Source organism: Colius striatus, chromosome 4 (assembly GCF_028858725.1).
Source record: "Colius striatus isolate bColStr4 chromosome 4, bColStr4.1.hap1, whole genome shotgun sequence".
In the NCBI taxonomy this organism is placed as follows: Eukaryota; Metazoa; Chordata; class Aves; order Coliiformes; family Coliidae; genus Colius; species Colius striatus.
The window spans coordinates 28312843-28339881 of NC_084762.1; the positions used below are offsets into that span (position 1 = coordinate 28312843).

The window sequence follows — 27039 nt, forward strand, 5'->3', positions numbered from 1 at the left end:
GTGCTACCGCAACTTAAACTATTTAGGAGTTTACATAGGCAATTATTTAGCAAGAGAAACTATATAATTGAAAAAAACAGTTTCAGATGTGGATCACAATAACTACAGACATCACTGACTGTATTTTGTTAAAAAAATGTGTTGAAATCTTTATGTACAGGTAACATGAAATGAGCATAGGCAGCATAGGAAGCATTAAGTTTTTTACACTTGTTCTTGTAATGTGAGAGCAGAACAGACGTTGAAAGAAAACTTTAAGACAAAGCATAACTAAAGCAGAAGTGTTTACACAAATGAGGACAACTAGAATGGAAAAGAAACCAAAATTTGCAGTACATGGCATTTTGCATGGAACTCAGTTAAGTTCATCAGAAATCACCTGAAACTGAGCTAAACTATATTAAATCAATTAAAATATTAGCTGTGATATTAAGACAAACTTAAAAGTAAAAGCTACCAAAAAGGTGCCTGCAAAGCAAATAAGTTTAAGGCAGATGAGACAGCTTAATAAATTTCAATAAGAAGTGATCAAAATAAACAGAGTTAAATGAGCCCATGTTGGAAAAATACAAACATGAAGTAGTTTGGTTGAATGCATAATTGTTGAACTGTCAAGTTACAGGAGACAATTCACAGTATACAGTTAAATTTTCAACCATTGTTCTCTAAAACAATCTCGATACTAAGAAGTTTGTACTACAATACAAAGAAATTCTTCCTTTAGAGGCAGAGTGAAGCTTGATTGTCTAAGAATCTGTAGAGATTTTTGTTGTATATGCTTTTACTTTTTTTTTTTTAGCACTAAACTTCTTAATTTTTTACTGCAGTCCTTCCCCTCTTCTGATTTCACTGACATCCATCCTCCCTCTCCCACAAATATCTCTGGTTCTTCTTGCTTAAGATCCCCATAATATTTTATCCTCTACATGCCAGCAATGCACAGCAGGTCCCTTGGGAAGGTGCAGTCACTTGCTGTCTGACCAGCCCACATCTAAAACAGACAACCATTGAACTCAGAATGTAATTGCTCAGCATGAGGAGAACGTTTAGAGTGTTGTGGGGGTTTTTTTTCTGCCTAGTCACTGACTTTCACTAATCTTGCAGAAAACTTTGCAACTTTGAAAACTCAACTTCTACATTAGATTTGCCTGCAATTGTCCAAATATTCTCAGATGGGAAGAGGTAGGTGGGCAATGCAATAACATAAGCATTATTTCCTTAAGAAGTCATGCTAAAAATAAAGAAACATTGAATTTATTTTTAAGCTAATTGATTTCCTTGTCAGGTAAAGAACAATGAAACTGTACATCTTTTCTACATTTTACCACAGTAGTGCTACAGCTCTATTACCAAATTCTGTATGTAATTCAAGTTGCCTAAAGTTAACCCTTTTGCAAGCCTTCACCAAAATTTTACCTAGATAGAATTGTGATTGAAATCGATGCAATGCTCCACTTTAATTCTTCCCAATCCAGTGAGGTAATTGGAAAGGAGAAAACAACTTAGGCTTCCATTCATATACTGTCTATAAGCATACAGCAAATTTTGTATCATTTCAGTAATACATTTATTATTAAGAGACTTAGGTGTAAAATATAAACGCTTAGTAATATTTGCTGAAGGTTTATCTATTTAATTATTGCACTTAAATTCAAACACATCAGCTTTGAAAGAGTTACTGAATCATTCCATAATTTTTTAAAGTGGAAAAAGGCAAAAAAAAATTAACCTAGAAAGTGACCAAATTCAAGGCTTAAAAGAATTCATCAGGGACAATGCAGCTGTGTCTTCCTAAAGTTTTTAGTAGCTCAGCATGCTAGAGCTGCAGAATTTTGCTCTCCAATTCAATTAAATTGTATTTCTATCAATTACTCACCAATATGATAAAGTATCTTGAACATGAATAATTAGATTATCTTTTCTGGCTATACAGTATTCCACATTTTACTAACTTATCTTCTTCATTTCACAACATACAACGATATCTATATTTTATGTCAATAAAAGACATCACTCACCAGACCAGCCATTCAACCTTTTCATCGAGGAAGAGAGCCCTGCCTTGCAAGGAGATTAAGCTTTCCATTGGTGCAGCGAACTAACAAACACTTTAAAATTGCAGGTAATTTCTCTTCCTTACTCCACAGTACATCTAAAATAATGTCATTTCAACCTTTAACTCTGATGGCGAAGATCTATATAATAAAACGCTTTGCTTCTAACTCTCCTGTCAGGAGCTCAGAAAGGAAAAGTCTTAACAAAAGAACCCTCCTCCCCATTTTGGTGTGTCCTACAAGGGAATTATGCTATTCTGAGACCTGAGAATGATAAACTACAGCAGAGTAAAACCCCGGGAGAAAAGGGACAACTGAAACAATAGCACTGTAGCAAAACTCCCCCTTTACAAACAACTGAAGGAAACATCTGTAGGTTTTGCCCTTGTGCTGTTCTTAAAGCTTCTTTTATTGTAACACCTGCATGGCTGAGGAGACCTGAATGTGCCAGCACTTCTATTACCACCTCTTCTGAGAACTCACCATTAAAAATGGGATTATTCATAAACCAAATAAGTGTAAGATACTTTCAGCAATGTATTTTTGCTGGGTTTTCCAAACGTTTATATACAGAATATTCAGCATTTCTATGAACAGAAAAACGTGTAAGAAGGCCATGTAGATTTTTGTGATGCATAATTAAGGGTACCCTTACAGAAAAACTGGAAGACTTCATGACATATACAAATTTTTCAGCTATTTTCTGTTAATTCCAACCACATGTGTAAGTTGCTGCCATCACACATAAAAGGATATTTTCAGTTATTCTACATTGTCTCTCTTGACCATATTCCAGTTTACTGATTTTCCATGAAAGTTTCATCTGTTCTAATACTCTGCAATACTCTAATAACTACTTGGCTTGCTGTAAAATTTGCCTTATCACAGATTTGCAATTCAACCATGGGATTTTTTTTGGATGCAAAAATGATTGTTTTTTGAACTGACAAGGGAAGTGTAGTAAATTTTACAAAGCATATGTATTTTAAAAGAAAGGTTTACATGTATGGAAAATAGAAATGTTCTATTTTCATGTATATTTGAGCACAATAACACTTATAAAGTCTAATACTAGTACTCTTAAAACACTAATTTGAAATATTCTGAGAGCCTTTGCCTAGCATAAAAGGGAAATCTTCCTTGGGAAGTATACAAACACAAACAAGGATAATGGCTCCCTGTGAAGCGCAGCAGATTTTGTAAGAACAAAGAACTAATCATGTATGTATATGATGTAAAACTAAGAAAAAGTAACTTAGTTAAAAATATTTGGGGTATTTTAATTTTTTTTAAAGTTATTTGCGATTTTTTACCAAGAAAGTAATTACTAGCAGTCGGTTGGATACATCTAAGGGGTACTTTCATCAACAGCAGAAATTTAAAAACTTTGTTCACAAAAGGAATTATATTTTAGTTAAAATAATGATGTGTTCCCATAGCACATTCACCAAAGCTCACTATGCAGCTACTTTATTGTCTATCAAAATGGTAAGCTAAAAGAATTGAACAAATGCAGCATACGTTCAGGAAATCTATTTTCAGTGCAATATCTTCACCAGATGATGCATCACACTTACATCAGGAGTGCATATGCACTTCCAGAAATTCATAGCACAGTGCAAGTGAATTTCCTTTTTGTATACTAGTTCATCATTTCACTTCCTTCCCCCACAATTCTGAGACTTTACACATTATGCCAGCAAAAGATAGCTTTAGAATACAAGATAAAGAAGTTTATAGCTTTGTAAGCATGTTTAAGAGAAAAGCTTATGCAGGGGTACGCTGCATTTACAACAAGAAGAACTGTAGATAAAAGTAATTTAGGTTGGAAGGGATCTTAAGTGATCACCTAAACTCTTAATAGCCAACAAAGTTAGATGAGTGTGTTCAGGTCTTCATTATGTTGCATTTTCAGGTTCTCCAAGGATGGAAACACCTCCATCTATCTGTCAATCTGTATGAGGGGCTACACTAATGTTGGTGTGATTTTTCATGGTTTTTTCTGTTCTTGCAACCAGTCACGGGTGAGGAAGCCTACACATGATCTACGGAGTGTGATAAGCATTCAATTACCTTTATTTTTTTTTTTTTTAGGTATCAATACCTAGAACCAGAACTTGCACTGGAGATGGATAGCGTAGTCTTTCAAGAGAAAACTTAACATCTGATACAAGATCAAGCACGGCACAGTATATGATTCCAAAATCATATTTTCCCAGTTAAAGTCAAGTTAAATTTGAAAGTTATTGCTAAAATTGAAGACATTTTGGAATTTTCCAAACTAATCTTGAAACAATGTCACATACTTCAATATGATTTAATTTCTACTGCAGTCTTTTGCCCCTTAATAGACATAGTGCATGGATTGCACTAGTGTCATGGAAAGGCAAAATCAGTAACGATGATTTGTTTCTGTACACCAATGAGGCTTTCCTTATTCTAACCCTGAAACAGAAGCTGCAACTTTGTTGAGACACGCTGTAACAGTGGTAATCTTCAGGTACTATATCAGGCTGAAAAAAGGAACCAAAAAGAATTCCTTGCAAAAGTCTATCAGCCTGTCTCTAAAAATAACCAGCTGTAGTTCAAAACATGTTATTCTGAAAGGGAAACTTTTTTCAAAGTAGCATCTTCCAGACCTCTACCCAGGGTATTGATCAAGACAGCAGATGGTTAGGATGGGTTTATGTCAGGTAGCCTATTAGTATGACACAACTTTGGAAAAGAAACCCAAAAAACAAATTAAAGCAGCTCTTCTACAGAAATAATTTTAGAAAAATTAAAGCCAGAAAGTAAGTTACAGTATGTATCTCAAAGGAAAGTCGTAAGACTTTGTGTTCATAACTCTTCCCTAACGCATATCTTGGTGTTTAAGGACATATGAAGTTAAGATACCCAACCTTATAGAACAGAGAGAAGTTTTCTACTTTGCAAACCTCTCAAGAAAAACATCTTCAGGGAAGCCGAAGTCAAGACTAAGGAAAGTCAATTTTAACTGAAGAACAGTTATCAAACAAGTACTCTTACTAATTAGCATGTTTTACCTCAATATTAATCTTGAAATAATTTAAAAACCAAAATAACAGTAATGTCATGTACATATGCATGAAGGAATAGGATGAGTATAGCGACAAACTGAGTACAACATATAGTCAGAAGATAAACTGCATTACCTATTCTGATTGGCGAGGCACCACCATAACAGTGCAGTATAACACAGAAAGCACCCTACGAGACTTGGGAAGGTTCAGTGTGGGCTCCATGTCAGGTTAGTGTTAATTTTTCAGTGGCAGTAGCAGTCAGATGAAATGCACAGCAGCAGGGCAACAAAGAGGACAAAGAACTGACAGGGGAGGCTTTCTTCACAAAGACCGAGGAGCCCTAGGCTAAACAAAAGTCCTCTTGAAGTCCTCTTCAGCACTGTCTTTGATGATAGATTTTGTATGCAGCTGTGATTTGAGATAGTTGGCTTAGATAGGCTAAACTATTCATGCCCTGTGAATAAAGCTCTATTTAATACATGTTAATTTGGGATTAGAGCAATTTTTTATCTATAATACGTACGTAATAGACAGCTCCAATCTTTTCTGCAGACACTAATCTGAGAGAGAAAAATTGCCTCTTTTCACTATGTCTGAAGTTGAAATTGTACTTGAATGAGAAAGTACCTCAGGGTAATTTGGGTAGCAGAAGCAGTCTAGCTTCAAACACAAGACTGAAACCTTGCCCTCGCTTTCTGTAGCCCACCTTCAAGCCCATGTTGCTCTGGTTTCTTTTTTTTTTTTTTGCCTCAGTCACAGCCTAAAGGATACATCCTCATGGATTTCAGTTACAAGGTAGAATGCTCACACAAAGCATGCTTTTAAAATAATCACAATGTTCTTCACAGAAACATTAAATGACAAAATATTCCTGACCCTCATCTCCAGCATGCTCCTTAAAAGCATTTAACGGTAAAGATAGTTCTAGATGTTGACACGTTGATAACCATGCAATATATTTAAAGAAACAGAAGAAATGTTAACAACTGATATGTTTAATGCTCTCTAAACTAAGATCTGTTTACAATATTTGTTTTCTAAATTGTATTTTCTAGAAAGAAAATATAACTTGATTGATTCTCCTGAGTTAGCACTTATTAAGAAAGTTATCAATTATTAAGAAAGGAGGAAAAGAAAAATGTACAAGGAAATATATGTAACTGTACATACTCTGCCAGCAGTGGTGGCTTCTACAGTTCTGATATCCACTTAAGTTCCAAACTTGGTTGATAGGGTTAGGTACACAGCAAGTCTTCTTGTATGAATTTTACTTATGCATGTGCCTCAAAAAGTACTACATCCCAACAGATCAGTTGGAAGGTATATCTATCTTTGACTACTGGTCATTTTGACAAAGAGGACTGTCATGGTTTGACATGACAGCCTTTTCTGGTAAGGGGGAAGGGGCTGTAAAGATGGCTCCTGTAAGTAATTGCTTGAAACTCTCCCCAGATCTGAGCCAGACCCACTTCTGGGGCTGAGCCAATTACATGCCTCCACGATCACTTTTTAAGAAGTAGCCAGAAGAGGAGGTTGCTTCCTCCTTTTTCTTCCTGTTTCTTCCTTCTTCTGTCCCTTCTTCTCCTCTGGCTGGTGGTGGGGCAAGGACAGGAATAGTGAGAGAAACAACCATGTAGACTCCAAGGTCAGTGATGAAAGAGAGGAGGAGGTGTGCTGGAGCAGAGACTCCCCTGCATTCTACAGAGAGGACTGGTGAAGCTGAGATTTATTTTCATTTCTTTAAAGACCTCACATCAGTGGTAGAGACTCATTTTGATAATGATCCCATATCAGGGGGAGAGACTCATTTTGCTAAAGCTGACCCTGGCTGGTCCAGGGGCAGTGACATACTTCATTAGAGGCCCTGTGCCAGGGACAGTGATCATGGCTGGAGGAGGCCCTGTCCCATGGGAGGGACCCAACCACTTCACTACAGACCCCGAGCTAGGGGCAGTGATTTTCTTCCTTAAAACTACGACTGGAGCAGGCCATGTCCTGAGGGAGGGACCCTTTATCACTATGGCCAGAGCAGGCCTTGTCCTGAGGAAAGGACTCAATATCCACAGCTGTACCTGTGGGGAGGAACCCATGACAAAGCAACTCATTAAACTTATGCCCAGAAGAGGCCATGTCCTGAGAGAGGGACCCTATAACTGCAGAAAGTGCAACTGTGGCAAAGAACTCACACCAGAGATATTCACTGTGTCCTGTGTGAGTGACTCTGTATGGGCAGAAGCCGCAGCTACTGGAAACAACCCACACCAGAGAAGTTCATTAAGGACTATGTCCCAGGGGAGGGACCCCATATCGGAGCAGGGGAAGAATGCCAGGAGTCGTCCTCATCTGAGCAGAGAGAAGCAGCAGAGCCCATCTGTGAGAGACTGACCACATCCCTCATTCCCTGCACACCTGAGCCGTTGAGGGGGAGGAGGTAGAGATATCGGGAGCAGTGAGCGGGGCCCAGGAAGAAAGGAGGGATAGGGGAGGGAGATCTTAAAGTGCTGGTTGTAATTTTCTCATCATCCTACTCCTTTTTCGCTTTTATTCCGTTCTGTTTCTTGTAGAATGAACCTTCCTACTTTCTAAGTCGAGTACTGGACTCTGTTTTGCCCAGAACCGTAATTGGCAGCGAGCCCTCCCTGCCCTTGTCCTAATCCACAACAACCTTGCTTATCTTTTTACTCCCATTTCGCTGGAGCCTCTGACATCCTAACGAGGGTGGGGGTGAATGGGGGCACCACATGAGAGACTGTTGTGGTGCTGCTGTGCTAGCTGGGCCAAACCATGACAGTTTTGGGGCCCAATGTGGGGCCTGCAAGGTTGAAATAGAACAGAGTGTGTTTAAAGGAACTCCTTGTGTACACTCCTAATACTAATTAACTGATTGCTGGTCACAATGTTGGTTCATATGCTTGTATGGTGGTATTACATGTCCTCTTATCTTCATCATATATGCCCTGTGATAGTGTTTATCATCCGTGGAAATGTATGAAAATTCTTATGCTACTGCACTGTATGGGATTGGCTTATGACTGTCATGGGTTATTAAGTTGGGTTGGAATGTGTACATGGCTTTATTGTCTCTTCTGCATTTTTTCCTAGAACTTAATAATGGCACTCAATTTATGGGAAAAATTGACATGTATAATTCCTCCCACTGTTACTTACCCTCATTTCTTCAAGGTGCTTCTAATGGATTCTAACAATAATACTTGGAGTGTTCTAATTACCACATTTGTATTATTTTCCCTTGTTTTCACCTCAGTTTGGATTGTAAAAATTGTCTTTTGGAGAATTGTGAGGTTGGGTAGCTATGTGAGGAGAGGCATACGGAACATGGGCAGGTGTCCAAGGAACTTTTTACCTGTAAAGATTTGGAGAACACAAGAACCCATTCCTAAATCAACTATGCCAGAACCAGTTGCTGTTCCAGCTCCAGCAGTGGATGTTGCTGTTGTAGCTGTGGACGCTCAGGCAGCAGACTGTTGCTGTTGCCAATGTGGACACTCATATCCAGGCAGTGGATATTGTTGCTGTGTCCACTAAAACTCAGACTGTTACTGCTACAACTGTGGATGCTCAAACCCAGACTGTTGCTGTTAAAACTGCAGCTACTCAAACCCAGGCAATTGATACAATTGCTTTTGAATCAGAGTATCAGTTTGTGCCAGTATCAGTTGCTCCTGTACAGAAAAGGAAATACACAAAAAAACCAGTTTGCAGCACGAAGGATGAAAGTGACCCAGGGATATTACAGAGGGAAGAAGAATTGGAGCCAGAGATAATCAGCCGGTCCTTGTCCCTGAGTGAACTGCGAGATGTGCGGAAAGATTACAGCCATCACCCAGGTGAGCACATTATCACCTGGATGCTCTGATGCTGGGAACATGGAGCTCACAGTTTGGACTTAGAGGGCAAGGAGGTCAGGCAATGGGAAACCTTGTCCCAGGATGGGGGCGTTGATAAGGCTATGGGAAAACCGTCACAAGCCCTCAGCCTCTGGAGACAACTTCTGTTAGGTGTGAAGGAAAGACATCCCTTCAAGGAAGATATTACAAGCCCCCCAAGCAAGTGGACCACCATGGAGAAAGGTATTCAGTATCTGAGGGAGTTAGCTGTGCTGAAGATTATTTATAATGACTATGCACCCACAGACCCAGATGAAGTTGAATGCACACGAGTTATGTAGTGAAAGTTCCTATGAAGTGGATCACCAAACTATACCAGCTCAATGGCAGTTGTCTCCTGGAAAAAAGATGCGAGGCAAATGGTGGAACAACTAGCTGCTCAACTTCAGCAACATGAAGAAAACATGTCTTCTCCCCTACAGGCTGTTGTTTCAGCTGTAGAGAAAATGTCACGAAAGATTGACCAATTTGTGTCTTGCTCTCCACATGCCAGTACTCCAGCTGTAAGAATAAGCATCGCCATGCTCAAGAGCAGGAACATAAGGAGTATACACTCCAGGATGCTTCATGCTCCTACCCACAAGACCAAGGAGAGAATACGAGCAAGTGGGATAGGCTATATATCCCATCTACTCCAAGGCCACCCACTCCAAGAGCACAGGCATAGGAGAGGAAGGGTTAAAAGAAGTAACTCTCCTTGGAGGAGTGTTGCTCCAGTTTCTAGTGAGCAACCCCCTAGATAAGATAGGAGGGTTGATTTCAATTTTGATTCCTTCGAAGGGACCTGGAGTTTCCTGGGAAAAAGTAAATGTGTACTACAGTGATTAGTATTAGGGGGGTCCTGCCTCCAGCCAGGTGGAGGAAAGGGATCGCAGTTTTTCAGTCCCCAGTCTGGAGCAGTCGCTTAGGTTGGGTCCCAGGTGGTGAGCAACTGTGTCACTCATCAGTTTTCTTTATAATATCCCCTTATTTTTTTTATAGTTGTTCCTCTTCAACTTTCCCCTAGTAAATTGTTCTTTTTTTAACTTACGCAGGCTCTTTTACTTTTTTTTCCCCTGATCCCCTCTGCATTCTGCCAGGAAGAGGAGGAGTCACCTTTTTTTTCCCCTTTGCTCCAGCTGGGCAAAACCACAACAAGGACATAAGACATTACCCAGGGAGTGCAGTGAAACAGGTGAAAACTATCCCCCTACCCTTGAAATGCTGATGGCAACCTGAAAAATAGAGAAGAGTCCTATCCTAGGCTAACTGTAGCTTTCACAGTTTTGAGTTTCAGATACAGCAAATGAATGGATGTTAACGTACCTAGTTTACAAAAATCAAGCAGATGTATGATTGTAATTAAGACCCGAGGCTCCGGATATAACAATTCAGAAAATAAAGATCAACATCTTGCAGTTATTTGCCAGTAGCTCTCCAAAAATGTTTCAGATTTTTCATATCAAAGCTATTAGTTAGTTACAGTCAGCATTAACACGTTTTTTGATACTCAGACAACAGGCTAGGCAGTAAAAAAAGAAGCCCTCTAAAGACAACTTATATTATCAGGACTATAAGCTAGTCTTGTCTCTTCTGAAGTGAAACAGAAAAATAGAATTTGAAAATCTGGGGTTTTTTTTCCCCTCAACATTTTTCAATTATGTTGATTCAAACCTACTAAAGACCAGCATGGCAAAAATAGGTAAGTTGGCTTTAAAATATTTATTGGTACACTGCAAAGTGTTTTGTAGTTAATATGTAAATACTCCTCAGGTGTGGCAGAAGTCAAGGACCAGTGTCCATATTTAATAGCGAAGATGTGCAAGGTATACTTTTTTCTTATGAAATAGATTTAGCTAATAGGGTAAGATACCTTCCTTTAATAAAGCATTCAAGGAAAAAAAAGATAATTTTACTTTACATCTTTCTATGAGGGGAATGAGGCAAGTAATGATTTCTGTAAGAATATAAAAGATGACAATCTAGAATGTGGAGTAACATAACAGGTCATAAACTTCAGTGTAGAGAAAAAAAAATTTAAAAAAGCATGGTTACTGTATATTTTACCTCCATTGTTAAAAAGGAAAGTATTAATTACCATTTTACTTTGTGAAAGTCTAATAGTCAATACAATAAAGGACCATTCACTCCATGAGTTACATTCTTCTTGCAAAATACACCCTTGGAATTTAATCACATTTATGCACGTATTTTTTCAGTTACTTGCACAGTATCAAATATTATAAACATATCCAAGAAATCAACAATGCATTGGGAATAAGAAGGAGAGAAAAATTGGTTTATATGAGGTAATAACAGTAATCTCCATAGTGAGTGATATTACTCAGATTCAGCATAGTTATTTAGTGCTTAGAAAAAAATGAATATGCTGTTTTCAAATTTAGAACATTCTGCTTTCATTGTCTGGGAAACAGCACAGAAGTAGGTTTTCCCAGCCCATTCTGAGTAGGCATAGGATAGGTGAAGCAGGAAGGAAAATAAAAAAAACTACAGTGGAAGAAGAGACAAACGAAAACCCCAACAATGTACTTACTGGCATGACATAATCTGCCAGTCACAGAACACAGCATGGAAACTCAGTTTTCTCTCTACAGCTTCTACCCTCGCCATCTCCTCTTATGGTCTGCCTCTCCAAATTTTTACTCAAAAATTACTAGTAGAACTGTACAATCTCTAAATGTTAAAACACAGGAAAGACACAGCTTTCTGTTTATCACTATTCACAACATATAGAGGCATCACTTTTGTATGTTACAATAGATATTACTAATAGTACTGTTACTACCATTACTGACACTACTAGTACTGAGGTTCATTTGACTCCATTCTGAAAAACAGAAAAACAATATAAAACATCGCTATGACAAACTCCAAATACGCATGCAACACGATAACTTTCCCTTCTTTCGTAGAAACCTCTCTGCTGTAATGTAGTGACAATATTATTGTATTAAAATTTGAAGAAAAGTTTAAAGCCACAGTTTGTTTGTAGCTGTGCATTGTCACAAAGGTAGGTGAGTACCAGCAGCTTCTCAAAGTATACCTTGCCTTTAAGTTACTAAGGAACATTAGAAACCATTTTCCTTTTGTGTTTTGTAACAAAGGAACCTGCATTTTAATATGTAGCATCCTCTCCCGAACCGAAAGTTTTAAAGCATCTCTGTTTTAGAGATTGAACAATCAATGACTTGGTACATTATTTCTTGTACATTATCTCTGAAGCTCACATTGTGTAAGTCTAAATTACTCATTAAGAAATGTCTCTAAGTTAAAAGTGAAAGCACATATAAAATACTATATATAAGCAAACAAATAATCAGTGTTTGGTGGGTTTGGAGGCTTTTTGTTTTTGTTTTGTTTGGTTTTTTTAAAATCAAAATAGAGAATGAATTATTTGCAGAAGTTACCTCCTCTGTGGACTACGGTTCTGGGAGAACTCTGAATCACTGTCCTTTGACGTTGGAGAGCCCTTATATGTATAAAAAACATCCTCTGTTTCAGTAATGTAACTGATCTCATTTGTGAGGTTGTCTACAGATGAGTGTCGTGGTTTACGAATTTCATGACGTAGTCTAGGACTCCGCCTTAAAAATAAGGAACATAAACACAAGTTGGAAGATGAGAATAATTAATAAAAGTTTATCAAAGTGAAATTTCTATCCTATTGCAATCTTGGACCCAAAATTTTTATGACAGCCAATAGGTCTCACGTTAAATACTATTTTGCATGGTATACTAGGCAATCATGCACTGTGAGGTTCAGTACACTGAACTGATGTGGTTTTTTAGCCCTCTAAAATGCTATCTATATTGTTAAGGTTCTAATCATAGGATAATTCATGTTGGAAAAGACCTATGGAGATCAACTAATCCAATCTCCTGCTAAAAGCATGGTCAACTGACATCAGAGCAGGTTGCTTAAGGCTTTATCCAGTCTGATCTCAAAAAAACCTAAGTAACAGAGACTGCAGAGCTTCCCTAAGCAATCACTGCAGAACTGTCCTTATGGTGAAGCAGCTTTTCATTACGTCCAGATAGAGTCTCTCTGTTTTCAACATATGTTTGCATCATCCTCCTACCACGCAACACTGAAGAACCCGGCTTCATCCTCTAGCTAGTCTTCTCCTAAGTGTTACCAGTCTGTTGTCAGGCATCTGGGAAACCATTGCTTCTACAGCCTGAACAAGTGCAGTTGTCTCAGCCTCCTGTCACAGGTTAAGTACTCCAGTCCCCTGACTACCTTGGTGGTTGGGGGCCTTTGCTAACCTTGCTCCAGTTTGGCAGTATTAAGTGAATGTAAAAGCAGTCACAGCATTCTAATAAGGACTAATGAATGCTGAACAAAAAAGGGGAAAAATCTTGCTCTATCTTTCATGCTTCTGTTAATATGGCCAGGCTGCTGTGGACTTCTTTTCTACTAGGCTACACCAAGTAGCTCATGTACAGCTTGTTGCCTACAAAGATTACCCATTTCTTTTCCAGAAAGCCTGTATCATAGATGATACTGTTGTCTTGCATTCTTCCTTCCAAGGACATTGCATTTGTCTTCACTGAATTTCATACAGTTCTTATTGGCCCATTTCTCCAGACTATCAAGGTCTTTTTAGATAGCAGCCCTGGCCCCAATCTTATTGACTCATCCTCCAGCTTGGTGTCAACTGCAAACTTTATGAGCAAGCATTTCACTGCCTCCTCCAGGTCATAAAGATGTTAAGCAGGACAGATCCCAAGATAGACCACTGCATTGTCCTCTAGGTAGAGTATGATCCATTAACAACTCTCCCCTGAGTCCAGTCATCCAACCTTTGGTTTTTAAACTACCTTGTTGTCCACTCTTCCACAACATAATGTCTTAACTCAGGTGTAATGTTTTGGCAGATAGTATCAAAAGCCTTGCTAAAGTTGAGGTGCCACCCACTCTTCTCCTGTCATCACATTAAACACACTCTCAGAATAACTATAGTGTGTACATATATATTTAAATGTTGTTATTCTGCTAGAGTATATACAATTAGAAAAGGTAGGAGGATGGAAGGTATGGGAAAGGCTGAAACTGGATTTACCAATTAGGGGTAACAGGAGGCGATCGAGAAGGAAGGCTTTTGGTCTCTAGATGCTCAACAGATAAAGATCTTCTCATAGATGGATTCCAAACCATTCCACCTATAACTTTTCTGCAGTACTGGCTGTTTACAGACCTGAAAAAAAAATTAAAAACTGTACATTAATTAATTTTCATAGAAAACTTACATAAAATATGCTTATGAAAGTCAATTTCTACATTCACATGTTTTAAAGAGTCTCCTGTGCTTACCCCTCTTTACACCTTTGCATTCTTACAGAGCCACTTATTGTCCTTCACTTGTTGCAGTAAAACTGTTAATCCCTACTACAGTGCTAATCATAAGCTGGGCAAAAATAACTTTTTCTGAGTGTTATTTTTAACTCAATTGTGTTTAAAAAGATGGAGGGAAATACAGTATGTCCTAATGGCACTGAACAGACTGCCTGACAAAATACAGTTCAAATCCAAGCAAAAGGTTCTAGATATTCCCAGTTCTAGATATATCCCTTCATAAAGGGGTAAGAATTCACTAATATCTTCACTGAGCAGAGGACTGCTTTAACTATCTACCTGCTGCCTAAGCAAATAAGAGCTACACCAGACCATTCTCTATTTACAGAAGCAAACCACATTTGAGCGATATGTTCCTTATAGGCATAAAGCATTAGAGAAAGACCTGACATGAATAAAGGATCTTCAAATCTGGACTGCTTCTTTTCAAGAGACTAAGAAGATAAGAGCTGCACAAGAACAAGAACCTCAGCTAGGAAAGTAAAAAAAAAAAAATGTCTTACTAGTGGAATTATATAGCATAAAGACATTCTTTAAATAGATTAAAATTGAGAGAGACTAACTTTTACACATCTTTTACGCAGCATTCCACAAGACAAGCAGAGACATAAGCTGCTCGTTCTCTAAGTTACAGGCTTAGGATTTCTCAAGGAAAAGAAGCAATTTATGAGTTATAGTGAAACCACTTTTGGCCCACTAAGTCCTGAGCTGTATATAATGGGTGGCTGGGATAGCAGTGTTTGTGAAGAATCTGCTATAAATCTCAACTTTACACGGTATAAAAAAAGTTGGTTATACTGGGAGTATTACACTAGTATCAAATCTTAAGTATGCTCTTATTTTACTGCTATTTGTTTATACAAGTATGAGAGAAAAAGCAACCCAAAACTTTATATTCTGAGTATTTTTCATATCTTGTTCATGATTTAAAATAAAATTATTTCATCTTCTAAATTTATACTTTTAAATCTTCTCCCAATTTAAACAACAAAGAGGGAAAACATAATACATTTACATATCAAAATCAGTTAGCTGTGTACATTTTTAAACTTAGTAAACAGCAGTCCATGAGCACAGGATAAGATTTTGCCTGTATTATCCATTTTATTTCTGAAGGTCTTCTGAATACCAGTGTCAAAGCACTAACTACTCTGGGTCAACAAAACCAGAGTAATTTTTTTCAAAGAAGCCTTTCATGAGCAGAGCAGAGATGAGGAGTGAAAAAAGAGCATGTATCACAAAAGTTGTATTTCTAAGAATTCTGCATATTTTGCATTCGTCAGCTTTTCTTTTTTTAGAAGTGCCTGTTCATGCATTTTCCAATGCAGGTGACTTTTGAGACGCAATGTAACTCACGTGATGGAAACTGAAGCCCTAACCTCAAACCCCTAACCCTGACCACAGAATCACTTTAACAACATATTCTCTAGATATTTCAGTTAAGATCTATAACAAACAATATTCTGAACTCCAAGTAGCTGCTCTGCAGATGTCAAATACGAGGATTTGTCTCAGCAAACAGAGAGGCTGCCAATGTCTTTCTGGAATGGGCTATAGTATCTTGGCTTCCATCTATCACTGAGGTTTAACTTTGTGGGGAAAAAAAATAGGCACATTTTTAGCTTTTCAGCAAGAAATAAGAATGTACCTTGTAGAAGTTATTCAGCATTCAGTCCAGAAACACTGAGTCAAGTTACCTCTCGGAACCTGGGAAATGTGATTCTCAGCCTGCCCTGAGAATAAATGTTAAAGGCAAGGTATATAACTCAGCAGCCTTTTTAAGTGGAATTCCACTTGTACCTTAAACTAGGAGAATCTAGAAGGACACAGATATGTGCAAATAAGAAATTGTACTAAAGTGGTTCAAGAGTTCAACTGTTTGAACTGATGTAATAAACACTGGGATATCTATGTCACATGAATGTAAAAGAACATAGTAAAGGAAAGAAACAAATTCCGGAGGGAAACTTGTGATACTTAAAGCGGAAAGACTTAAATGTAACTCTCTTCAAAGGTGACAGAAGTCAGATGAAAAAAAATCACTGAAGTTAATTTTAATACCTCCAGGATTGTATGGCATGGTTGGTGGGTTCTTTGTGCATATGTATGTGTTTGTTTTTGTGAAGTTTTTTTTGGTGGTTTGTTTGTTTTACTCAATGCAAAATTTTTCTCCCTTTGATAAGGGAGAATGCAGAATCCCTTTTTTTTCCACTGCATAGCTCCCATACAATCTCAAAGCCATCCTTGAAAACATGGAAGCTCATGTTGTCTCTTACAACATTTCAGTCACAAACAATTAGGAAAGTAAAATTTTTCAATATATGAGAGAAAACTTCAGAAGTTACTTGTTCACACTCTTTATATATCTTCCGAGTTGATAGGAACTACTGAAAGTCTTCCAAAATTACTGTTGCTTTTATATACTTTAGCAGTCTCTGATAGCAAATGTTGCTGACTCATTTCTGCCTCATACAGATCCTAAATTTCGTGCTTTTTGGTGGCATAAATAAGGCTAAAGAATGCATTAGTACAGAGGATATGATTAAGCTGATGGAAGATATCACAATGAATAGTTATCCCTAGAGATCCCTTAAGAGCCTAAACAAGCAATTCAGAGATAATGCTTCAGAACACAAAATTACTTGAAAAGAAGTCTTTCTTCAGTTCACCAACGAGAACTATGCTGCACACTACAGGGAATTAAGAAATTGTAACAGTAAATTTGTAAAAAAATCAAATGTTTGGTACAAATTAGAATGATACTAAACCGATACCCTTTGGACTCACACCATTTTCTTTCTTATTATTACAAGAGCCATGTGTGTTCATGTGGATATACACGTATCAGGACTTTGAATGTTTGTAATTTTAATCGAAATAAAGGATGTGACAATATTACAAGCTTTGAGAAAGTCATCTCCTTAAAACATTCACTATAGGAAAAACAAGTTCATAACACTCCATACAGAAGCTAAAGCTCAAAATATGGATCTGTAAAATGTTAGAAAGTTAGGCTACCGTACGTACAACTACTTGTTTTCGCTTCTTCAGCTACGATCTACTAACTAGGTAAAAATATAAAATTCTATTCCAGGAGAAAACATAACATTTTATCAGCCTTCTTACTGTTGGACAGCCCTCATGGCTTCATTCGCAAGCAATACTACTCCACTTGATATGAATTTCTATGAAAAGTCAGTCAGCCACCAAACTCTGGGAAGTCATTTGAAATGATGACATAGAATCATAGAATGGATCATTCAAAAGTTGAAGCTTATCCAAATAGGAAAGAGAGAATCAGTCTGATAAATTAAATGTAAAGTTAAACTGTTAAGGGAACACACTGCAGAAAGCCCACAAATACATACTACCCATAAACAAAAAAGGAAACAATAAAATATGTTTCCAAAAAACATCAGAACGAGGAGGTTTCTGAGAGTCTACAGAGACTACAGATGATCAAAGGACCAATGAATCCTCCAAGAATCCCATGCTTAGAGAAGATAATGACATAAGACTTCATTTTCGTGCACTATTAATATGACATTTCTTTTACATGTTTCATGACAATATTTTTCGTGGCTGGGGAAGGTTGGGGAGTGGAACATGGATGAGACGATGACAACACATGATATGACACATTTGTAAGCTGAATTGCTGACAAATCAAACAGAACGAATCAAAATAATGAAAGAAATCACTGTGGCTGATACAAAAATATCTGAAAGCCCATAAGATGGAACAGCAGTACTACTGAGTATAACCTCCCACTTCAAACTGGTAATTTAATCTACTTGAGATTTCAAAATGGCATTTGATGAGGTCCCCTAAACCCACAAAGAAACTAAGGAAATAGGGAACAGAGTCCTCACTTGTGACATAAAAAAAGACAATAGGAAAAAATGGTTTAGATTTATAGTGAAAAAATATAATCAGTGAAGTCTTCTGTGATTCTGTGATCAGAGAAATCCTAGAGGGATATCTGTTGGGATCTCTTTTGTTCAACGCATGAGTAAAAGTTTTCTGAAGATATTAATCACATTGAATGTCAAAAATGAAAGTTAATTGTGAAGAAATGCAGAAGGACATTATGTCAAGTGACTAGACAGTAAGTCTAATGAAGTCAGGGCCCAGTTGGTGCATGTAGGAAGGAACAATCACAGCTTCATATAGCAAAATTATAAGCTCTGAAGTACTACTTTTGGGGAACTAGATCTTAGATATCATTATGAAATTACCAGCTCCTTGACTAGCAGCAGAATCCAATGAGGCAAATAAAAAGTAGAAGTGTCACAGAACTAATATCTTTAATATTTGGACAATACAAAGTTTTTTATATCACTGTCAGTAATAAGTGGTTAGGAAGATGCACAACAAAAAATGCTGTAAAATATTAAACAGAGTGTGAATATGATGCTAAAGGGTAAACAGTTAAAAACAAACCTGTTATGCAAATTCTTACTGGATCACTAGCTACACTGCATTTTAACTTCTTAGTGTTTTTTATGCCTCAAATTGAAACAGTAAGTTGAAATAATACCAGTAAAACATAGTTACATTCAAATATCTTTTTAGGAAATTATAAGAGAAGTTCTAGTGCAATGGCACTACATTTTAGAAACTTAAATCACAGCTATATAACTTGTCAAATGGTTCACATACAAACTGGGATACAGCTATGGGCAGAACAGAACCCTGCCACTTCAACTCAAGCTAGCACTAACATAAACCCTCCTCTTCCCATTACAAAGCAAAACATGCTTTCACACAAAACTTACTTTGCTGGATTTCTGGAACTCAGGGTCCAGTAATGTGACAATATCTTTTTGTCATGAGGTAGTGACTTCTTTGCCTGAAAAAATGTATGGTGCTCTACACAAGATTTCCACAGATTTTTGCATGCTCTGTAATTCAACATGTTGAAGGCGACAATATGCTCTCTGGATTCATTCTGTAACAGTAGGAAACATCATGTTTCAATATATATAAGCAGAGTAAACACAGTAAACAACCTCATGAAACAACAGTGCAATTGAGCTTAAACAGGAAAAGTGCATTTAGAAAAACAAAAAATGAGCATAGTTTAGATTTTGAGCTGTCGATAGCCAAAACAGCCCTGCAGCTACAAGAAATTCTAAACTTCAAAATGGACACTTTAAAAATGTAAACAATACTGAAAACTATTAAGTTTTTTTCAGTTCCCAATGCTTACAGTGTTAATGAGATATTTAAGTCTAAAGTGGTAAATATTTTGTATATATACATAATATTAAACAGCTAAATACAGTTCATGATTTCCAGTCAGATCTTCACCTAATATGAGAAATAAAACTTTTGTAAACATTCCACTAAGGGTGCAATGCAGAAAGGAAAAAAACACACCTCTATCTTTGAATTCAAACTCTTCACATAATGCTTCAACTCAAAAATGTTCTTTCAAGAGTCATAGCATGTAAAAAGCATCTATTGCTAAGTCAAAAAAAAGTATTGGCTTAGCAATAACACCAGCCAGTTCCCTCAGCACCCATGGGTGCATCCCATCAGGTCCCATGGAGTCCATCTAGAGTTACAGGTCTTTCCCAGACAAAACTTTGATTTCTATTTGCTACTGTCATTTTGCTGGCAAGTTACTACAAACCATTTTAGCTGGAATACCCGATCTAAATTTCTTTCAGTCTTTGTACTTACAAGCAACATTTTACAAATGCTATGTCTCAGAGACAAATGGCATATTCTCTAAATCACTTTATGAGAAGTTCAGAGAATCTATGACTGAAGTATTTTTTTTCAGAAAACCAACAAGAATCTCAAGAGAAATATATAAAGGACTTGCCTCTTGATTTTACATAGGAAACGTGAAACATTTAACTCATTGCAATCTTCCAGGCATGTTTTTCCTGTATTTATTATCTTTGTCAGTTTGCCACAGTTGCTTTTCATTATCTTATAAAATAAAGGGGCAAGCATAGCGAAACTTTAACTTAGAATTTCTTGCAATGTAAAAAGCACACATCACTTAAAGATTTAATGACAAATGCTATTTATAACATTTTCTGTTGGTTGATTACTACTTGTGTTTTAGTGATTCAGAAAATGAAGGAAAGGAAGCATATAGATATTTTTGTTGGCCTAGAGTGCTGGCTTGTTAATTACCACAAAAATTAGTTTCTCCAAACATCTAACTTATTTAAAAGACACAATGTAAAAATAAGGAATAAAGTATGCCAAACATTTTGGTTTTAAATTTAGGTTTGAAAACAGTAATGAACTGTGTTCTCTACATCATAAATGTGTTCTGTTGTCACAGAACTTTCTTAGTAGCTTCTAAATGGGCTAAAATTTCAAATGTGGACTTAAGTTCTGAAAGTATTCATCCTAGTTTTTTAGAAAAAATTTACTCTATTTTTAAATTAACAAAATCTTTTGTTATTGTAATTATCTGTCTCAGTAATAAGCCAACTTTCAAGTTGAGCTATTAAGTCCATGCAAGATTTTAAAGGTGAAGAGAGTTCTAGTAGGATCCAAGGGTCTGATGCCCATCATACTTCTCAATGCAAGTTTTAAATGGTATTTTAATAATCAAGAAATGTGGATGATAGAAATTTGAGGCCTGTAAGGTAAAGGAACAATTCTCAACAGCTATAGCGATAGCTTCCCTGACGCTGAAATCGCATCAGATGTCTATTCCATTCACATGGAATTTGAAAATATGTACAACATAGGAAGTAAAAATGTATTTTAATATGCAGAAAATGAAGTTGTTTTAAGCATTAGGTAAACACACTGGAAACAAAGTTTTACTTCTGGAAGCTTTAAAATGTTGTCTGCAAACTAAGCATAGATCCTATTTCTACCTTAAGTCTCACACACTTCATTAAGTCTACACATCATGAGCTTTTATAGCATCAGACATTCACTAATTCATCAGTCTTGCTCCCCGGTCCTTATGTAGCTCTTGAGTAGAAACAGAAATACTGTGTACCTCTATCAAGTAGCAGTGGGAAGGCAAAAGAGGTGGTGACTAGCAAGGAGAGAGAGAGAAGAAAATTGACTCTTCAGACCAGGGGCATAAAGAAAGAAAGTTTGCGTTTCTGGGAAAGACACAGTCCAACAGATTGAATGTAGAAGGATTCAATGTTGGAAAGGAAACAGAATGAGGATAAGAGGACCAGAATAGCAAGGGCAAGTTAATAAAACAGAATTTCAAAGGCAAGTTTCGACAGCTGAGCCTTTTAGTCAGCATTTTGTTGTCTAAATATTTAAGGCAAAAAAACTGAACATGACTATTCGAGCAAAATGAAATTAAGTAATTACTTACATGTTTTTGCCGTTGTTGTATAAAAAACTTTTTCCTTTTAAAGGAAATTTTTAATATGTTCACCCTAAAAGAAAGAAATGGACCATGAAATACTAAACAATATTTAGAGGGATTAAACAATGAAAAGTAATGTCATGTACAGCAAGTCTAAAAGATTAAAGTTGTTAAATATTCAATGAATAATATGCATTCATCTCTTGTGTTGAGTGGCAAATAGATGTCAAGAAACTCAAAGGAAAAATTTTAGCTAAGGAGGAAAGGACTTTTAAAAATCGAGATTCTTCCTCATTTACTCTTTAAATAGTTCATATAGCTATTATCTCCCACCAAGTCTATTCTTTGCTGCAAAGAATTGATGACATCTTTTACTAAGCTGCACAATGTAAAATGTGTCAAATTTGCATAACTCAGGAATCATACAACAACTGTGACTAAAAGGATAAAATTTAAGACCCTAATGACATGACATCTTTGGTCATACAACAGCTGAAGTTTCTCAGAAACTTTGTAAAATTGGATTTGTAATGTGAAAAATATAATATACTCGTATTAATAACGAAACAAGCATTGTAGTTGAAATTATAATTGTAGACAGATTAAAACTGTAAGAATAGTGCTAATATAGTTCTCTCTTCAATTATCAACATTGCTACATAATTTGTGGTAATTTTATACAAAACTGTATAAAATACTGTATAATTTTTATATATATACAATATGAATAAAGATTTTTTTTTCTAAGGTAAGGGTTACAATTAGAATTAATACTCAAGTAACTTTCATTTAAATCATATATTGATCTGTTTTGCTAAATTAAACAAACTGCTAGGTACCCACACACTTCCCTATAGTACGATAAGATTTGCCTAAAATACCTATTTTTTTCTCTGTAATATTTCTATTGCAATAACTAAAACCCTACACATTTTGGAAATACAAATCTGTGATTTGCGACGGGCTGGAATAATATAGATGCCTCAGGAAAGCTATTTAAGGTCTGATCATGTCAGACCACCACAAAAGGGTTTTGGAAGGCTGCTCAGAAAGTCTCAGAATATTCTAGTCAACTGGTAGTGTTTTACAGCACCTCCGACCTCATAAGGTATGAACTATACTGAAGGTCATCTCAGACCTTAGAATCACTCTCAGCAAGTGGGCCAATGGCATATCATTCATTCCACACTCCCCGTGAGAGAGATATATTTCAGTTACAGAGCAGCTTCCTTCACTTATACAGGAGAGTATAAACAAAAAAGGTAATGGAATGAACGATCCCCTCTCCTGTACAAAAAGAGGTTTAAAACTGAATATGTGCCCATTTTCCAAAATGCTTTCCTCCATCCATTACAGAAACACAAAGAAATAGGAACTTCAGTAAACACTATTTTTTGGCACCCAGTCAAACTGTTATGACAGTTAATGGAAAGTTGTAACCATGTCCACCTCATGTTAAGCCAACTCTTGAAATACTTGTGCAGTTTGACTTGCTGCCTCAAATGGTAATAAAATTGCTGCCTCAAATGGTAATAATCTGTATTGTTTATCTAAAAATTCTGGATTCTGAACTTCCTGACGAGTCATATACACTTTCAGTTGTATTTACTGAGATGCAACTCTTCTGTCTTAATCCTAGTGCTACTGCACCTGAAAGGTTTTGTGCTTCTGGTTGACAAGTTGTTAGAGTGGCTGTCATGGTGAGTTTTTATGCTAATATCAAACCAGAAGAAATGCAGGACACAGAAAACCAACCTTGCAGACTAGGCAAAAAATCCTCTACCCAATAACAAAAAGGTGGCCAAAACTCTCTCAAGCTCTCTCTACTCCTCTTCTTTAAAAAAAACCCCAAACTCACCACTATTCACTGCATGACCACATAATCACTTCAGGCCAAATCAGGACTCTCCTCTAAGAAGAATACCCACCTAAATTCCATTAATTCTTCTTAAAGTACAACTAAATCTATTTAACTCAGTGTCAAAAAGCCCACTTGCTAATCTGACAGTTATATTTAACATTAACTGAAAATCATTTGCAATGTTACACCTACAAGTTGAGTGAATGTTCGCATATAGCAGAATCCACTAAAAAATCCAATAGCTTATGGTATCAGTCGATTTTGATTTAAAAAGTGCTTGAAGATGCCACATCTAAAGCATGATCAGAAAAACATGAACAGAATACAATTGCTGTTGTTCTAACTGGTGGCTGAACTGCCCTTATCACTCACCAATAATATGTCTAGTGACTATGCAACACCCACAAATCATTAAATATCATTGTTTACGTCACAGTTAATACTTGTAGTAGATCAATAAAGACACAACTTTTGTGTCTTTCTATCATTCACAAGGGTCAAAATAGATTTGCCACTTAGTGGGCGACAGAATTATTTCTTTCTAAGTAAATTGGCAGTTCTGTTCTAGCACTCAGTATTAATAGCTGGTAATTCTGACTTGAAGCAAAACTCTGTCTTTAGCTATAAGTCTTACACTTGGCCATTGGAAGAGCCAGCAGGAAAGGTTCTGTCAAGTTTTCTACATATGACTGCCAAGTTGCTCTTAAATTCTTAACTATCAATGTAGAATGGATTCCTCCAGCAGTTTCTATGAAGTTTTCAAAGCAAAGAAACTGTGTACACTGAATCACATTTAATACATAACCTTATTTGCTGCTGACGTAGAGAATGCTTGCATGCTTTTGCCATTAATATAACACATTACTTGCAGAAAGAATTTGGAAATTATCACAAGGCAGTCAAGTGTTCCAAGAAAAATTTCCCCAGGATATGAAGTACTGCATTGAATTCAGTCATTTTTTAAACCTGTCTTGACTTGCATTGCCTCTGACTGATCAGTCAGTTCCTTACATAAGTTGCTTTGATTGAAAATCCTTCTTTTGCCAATGCAGAACTCTCTCATTGCCTCCCTTCCTGAAAACTTTTGGTCCCCTTTGACTACTACCGTATCGCATAGTTGTATTGTTGTCATCCACTAACGATTCAGAGTATTTTGCTTCATTCTTTGATGGTGTTTGCTGCCACCTTGAGTTCTAGTACGTCTACAATGAACCTTGCTCAGCCCATAGGAAAAACAGCTTACTACAAATGGTGTTACATAAAAAGCCTCAATATAATTTCAGCTGTCTGAATGGATTTTTTGGTTTGTTTTGTTTTTTTGTGGTGGCTTGTGTTTTCTTTTCCCCACTCCATTCTCAGAAATATATTGTTCTACCACGAATTTCTTCACTTGCACACCTTCAGCCCAGTCAAGAGATATTAAAACTCCAGGCATTACAGAAATATATCCTGCTTTGAGGTCTAAAAAGAAACTGAAAGTGTATCATACAAATACTGCCCAAGCTCGTCTTTTCTGGTGACTTTCCTTGTTTACCCATTTTAGAGAGTGCTAACTCATTGAAGAAGCCAGAAATAAAACATAAAAATTTATCTTGCATGTAATAAGTTTTTACTTTTTTGAAGTTGAGAAGATATTTTTAGAGAGAGTAGGAGAGCTTGGAACAATTGCATCACCTGTCAGCTGAAAATATTGCTGCCTAAATCTCTAAAATATGAGTGGAAATCATTTGAACTAGAAAAATATATGTTTTTTTCTCCTCGATTTCTTTTGTAAATGAGAATAGGGTTTTTTTGTAAATGATGTTTTAGCATCTATGTTTTATTCCTCTATGCTCTTCAGGAGCAGCAGTGGCACAGGAAGTTGTGGGCTCTTCCTGTCCTCTGTGCTATAAAAGCTCTCTTTCCTTAGAAAGTCATATAGTCCTGGATTTTAAAATGTCATCACTACGGTTTGTATGAATAACTATTATCTATTCACACTAAGTTGCTAAGTTAGTAGAACAAGACTTACAGAAGGCAAAAAATATTTCTCCAGCTGGCAGTTTTTAAAACCCGCAGCTGTTTAAAGAAGCTGAAAGACTGACATAAGGAAGGGCAGAGATCAGAGCACAAACATGAAAGATAAGTCTTTTATGCTTTAGTGTGCATTTGAAATGGAAAAATGCAAGTTGTTGCTGTGCTGGATGAGAACATATTGACTCACATACAGACATACAGGGTGATTATAGTACATTCTAGTGAGTTGAAATACAAAAAAAGAAATATCTGGAGACAATGCAGTCCATTTTCTACTAAAATTTAAATTGAAATTTATTTCATTGCTTTCCCATAGGAAATACCCATTAGGTTAGGTTCATAAGAAAAAGGACTGAATGACTTGAGTATTTAAGGAATATTTTTAAGAAGGACCTTTTTGTATAATAAAGGGGTAAAAATCCATTACAATGGATTACAATCCATTAGAATAAACTTTTCTGTTGTGATTATGAACACTACATCATCCTGCTGAAAACATTCTCCAGAAAGAATGTTATAAATTATATGAGGAAATTATGCATAACATGATAAAGATATACTTTATACAGTATAGAAAACAAACTCATAGAATTTTTCTCATTCTTTCTTTTAAAAATTAACTTTCTAGTCCAATCCAAAAATCTTCAGGAAATGCCTAGTTTCCATATGATTTCTAATTTATATCTTCTAATATGGTATAACTAACAAAGCCTACCAGGACTATAAATTAGAAATTAGTTAAGCCATAATTATGTCATTCATGTTAGACTTCTTGTGCACATGCTTCTTCAGAGACAGTTTTCTACAGTACTATCATACACTAATTTTTCAATGTCATAGAACAATGCAAATGTCTCTCTCTTGAAGACTGTAAAACTTGTTATATAACCTTGTTTGATGTCATCTAAAAATTTGTCTAAATTATATTATCCTAGTTCCAGTAAATACAAAACTCTAAATAATCTTTTTTACATTTCTTTTCCAAGAAGCAAAAATTTTTTTGCTAAACAAAAGGATAAAATGATCGGACCATTAGCTGTTGAGTTTTACCAGTAATATTGATTTTTTTTTAATTTAAAGGCATCACATAGAACAGCAGCAAATCTCTAAGACCAAAGGGTCCTCCTAATCACATACTTACACCTGTATGTGAATTAAGTTGATCAAAACGTCACACAGTGCAAAGAATTCAAAAGCCTTAGAGAATTAAGAGCCTTAACAATAGGTTTCATTTTTATCTCAACACAAGGGAATACCATGATATCCCATAAAAAACAAATTTATCTACTGTAGGCTGCTTTGGAATGAACTTTAAAGCAAACAGAAATAAGACTGAAAAGACCGGAGCTATTTCTTTTCTAGTAAAGGAATTTACCAGGGATAGAAGCTTGTGCAGATGAGTTTTCTATATACAGCAATTCCACTGGATGCAATTCCAATCATAAGATCTAGATTATGGAGGTCCTGAAAAACAAAAATACTGTAAGAACA

General features: G+C 36.4%; 1 protein-coding gene across 8 annotated transcripts in view; it reads right to left on the reverse strand.

The window, feature by feature from the left end:
• PTPN3 (protein tyrosine phosphatase non-receptor type 3) overlaps positions 1–27039 on the reverse strand; it is a 123858-nt gene that overhangs the window by 31844 nt on the left and 64975 nt on the right. For all 8 annotated transcript variants that reach the window (XM_061995408.1, XM_061995411.1, XM_061995409.1 and 5 more), the window contains 5 exons: positions 26924–27012; positions 21678–21741; positions 19138–19310; positions 14067–14201; positions 12411–12587 (listed from right to left, as the gene is read on the reverse strand). In XM_061995408.1, the coding sequence (XP_061851392.1) occupies positions 12411–12587; positions 14067–14201; positions 19138–19310; positions 21678–21741; positions 26924–27012 (638 nt within the window). The remainder of the gene's footprint in view (positions 1–12410; positions 12588–14066; positions 14202–19137; positions 19311–21677; positions 21742–26923; positions 27013–27039) is intronic.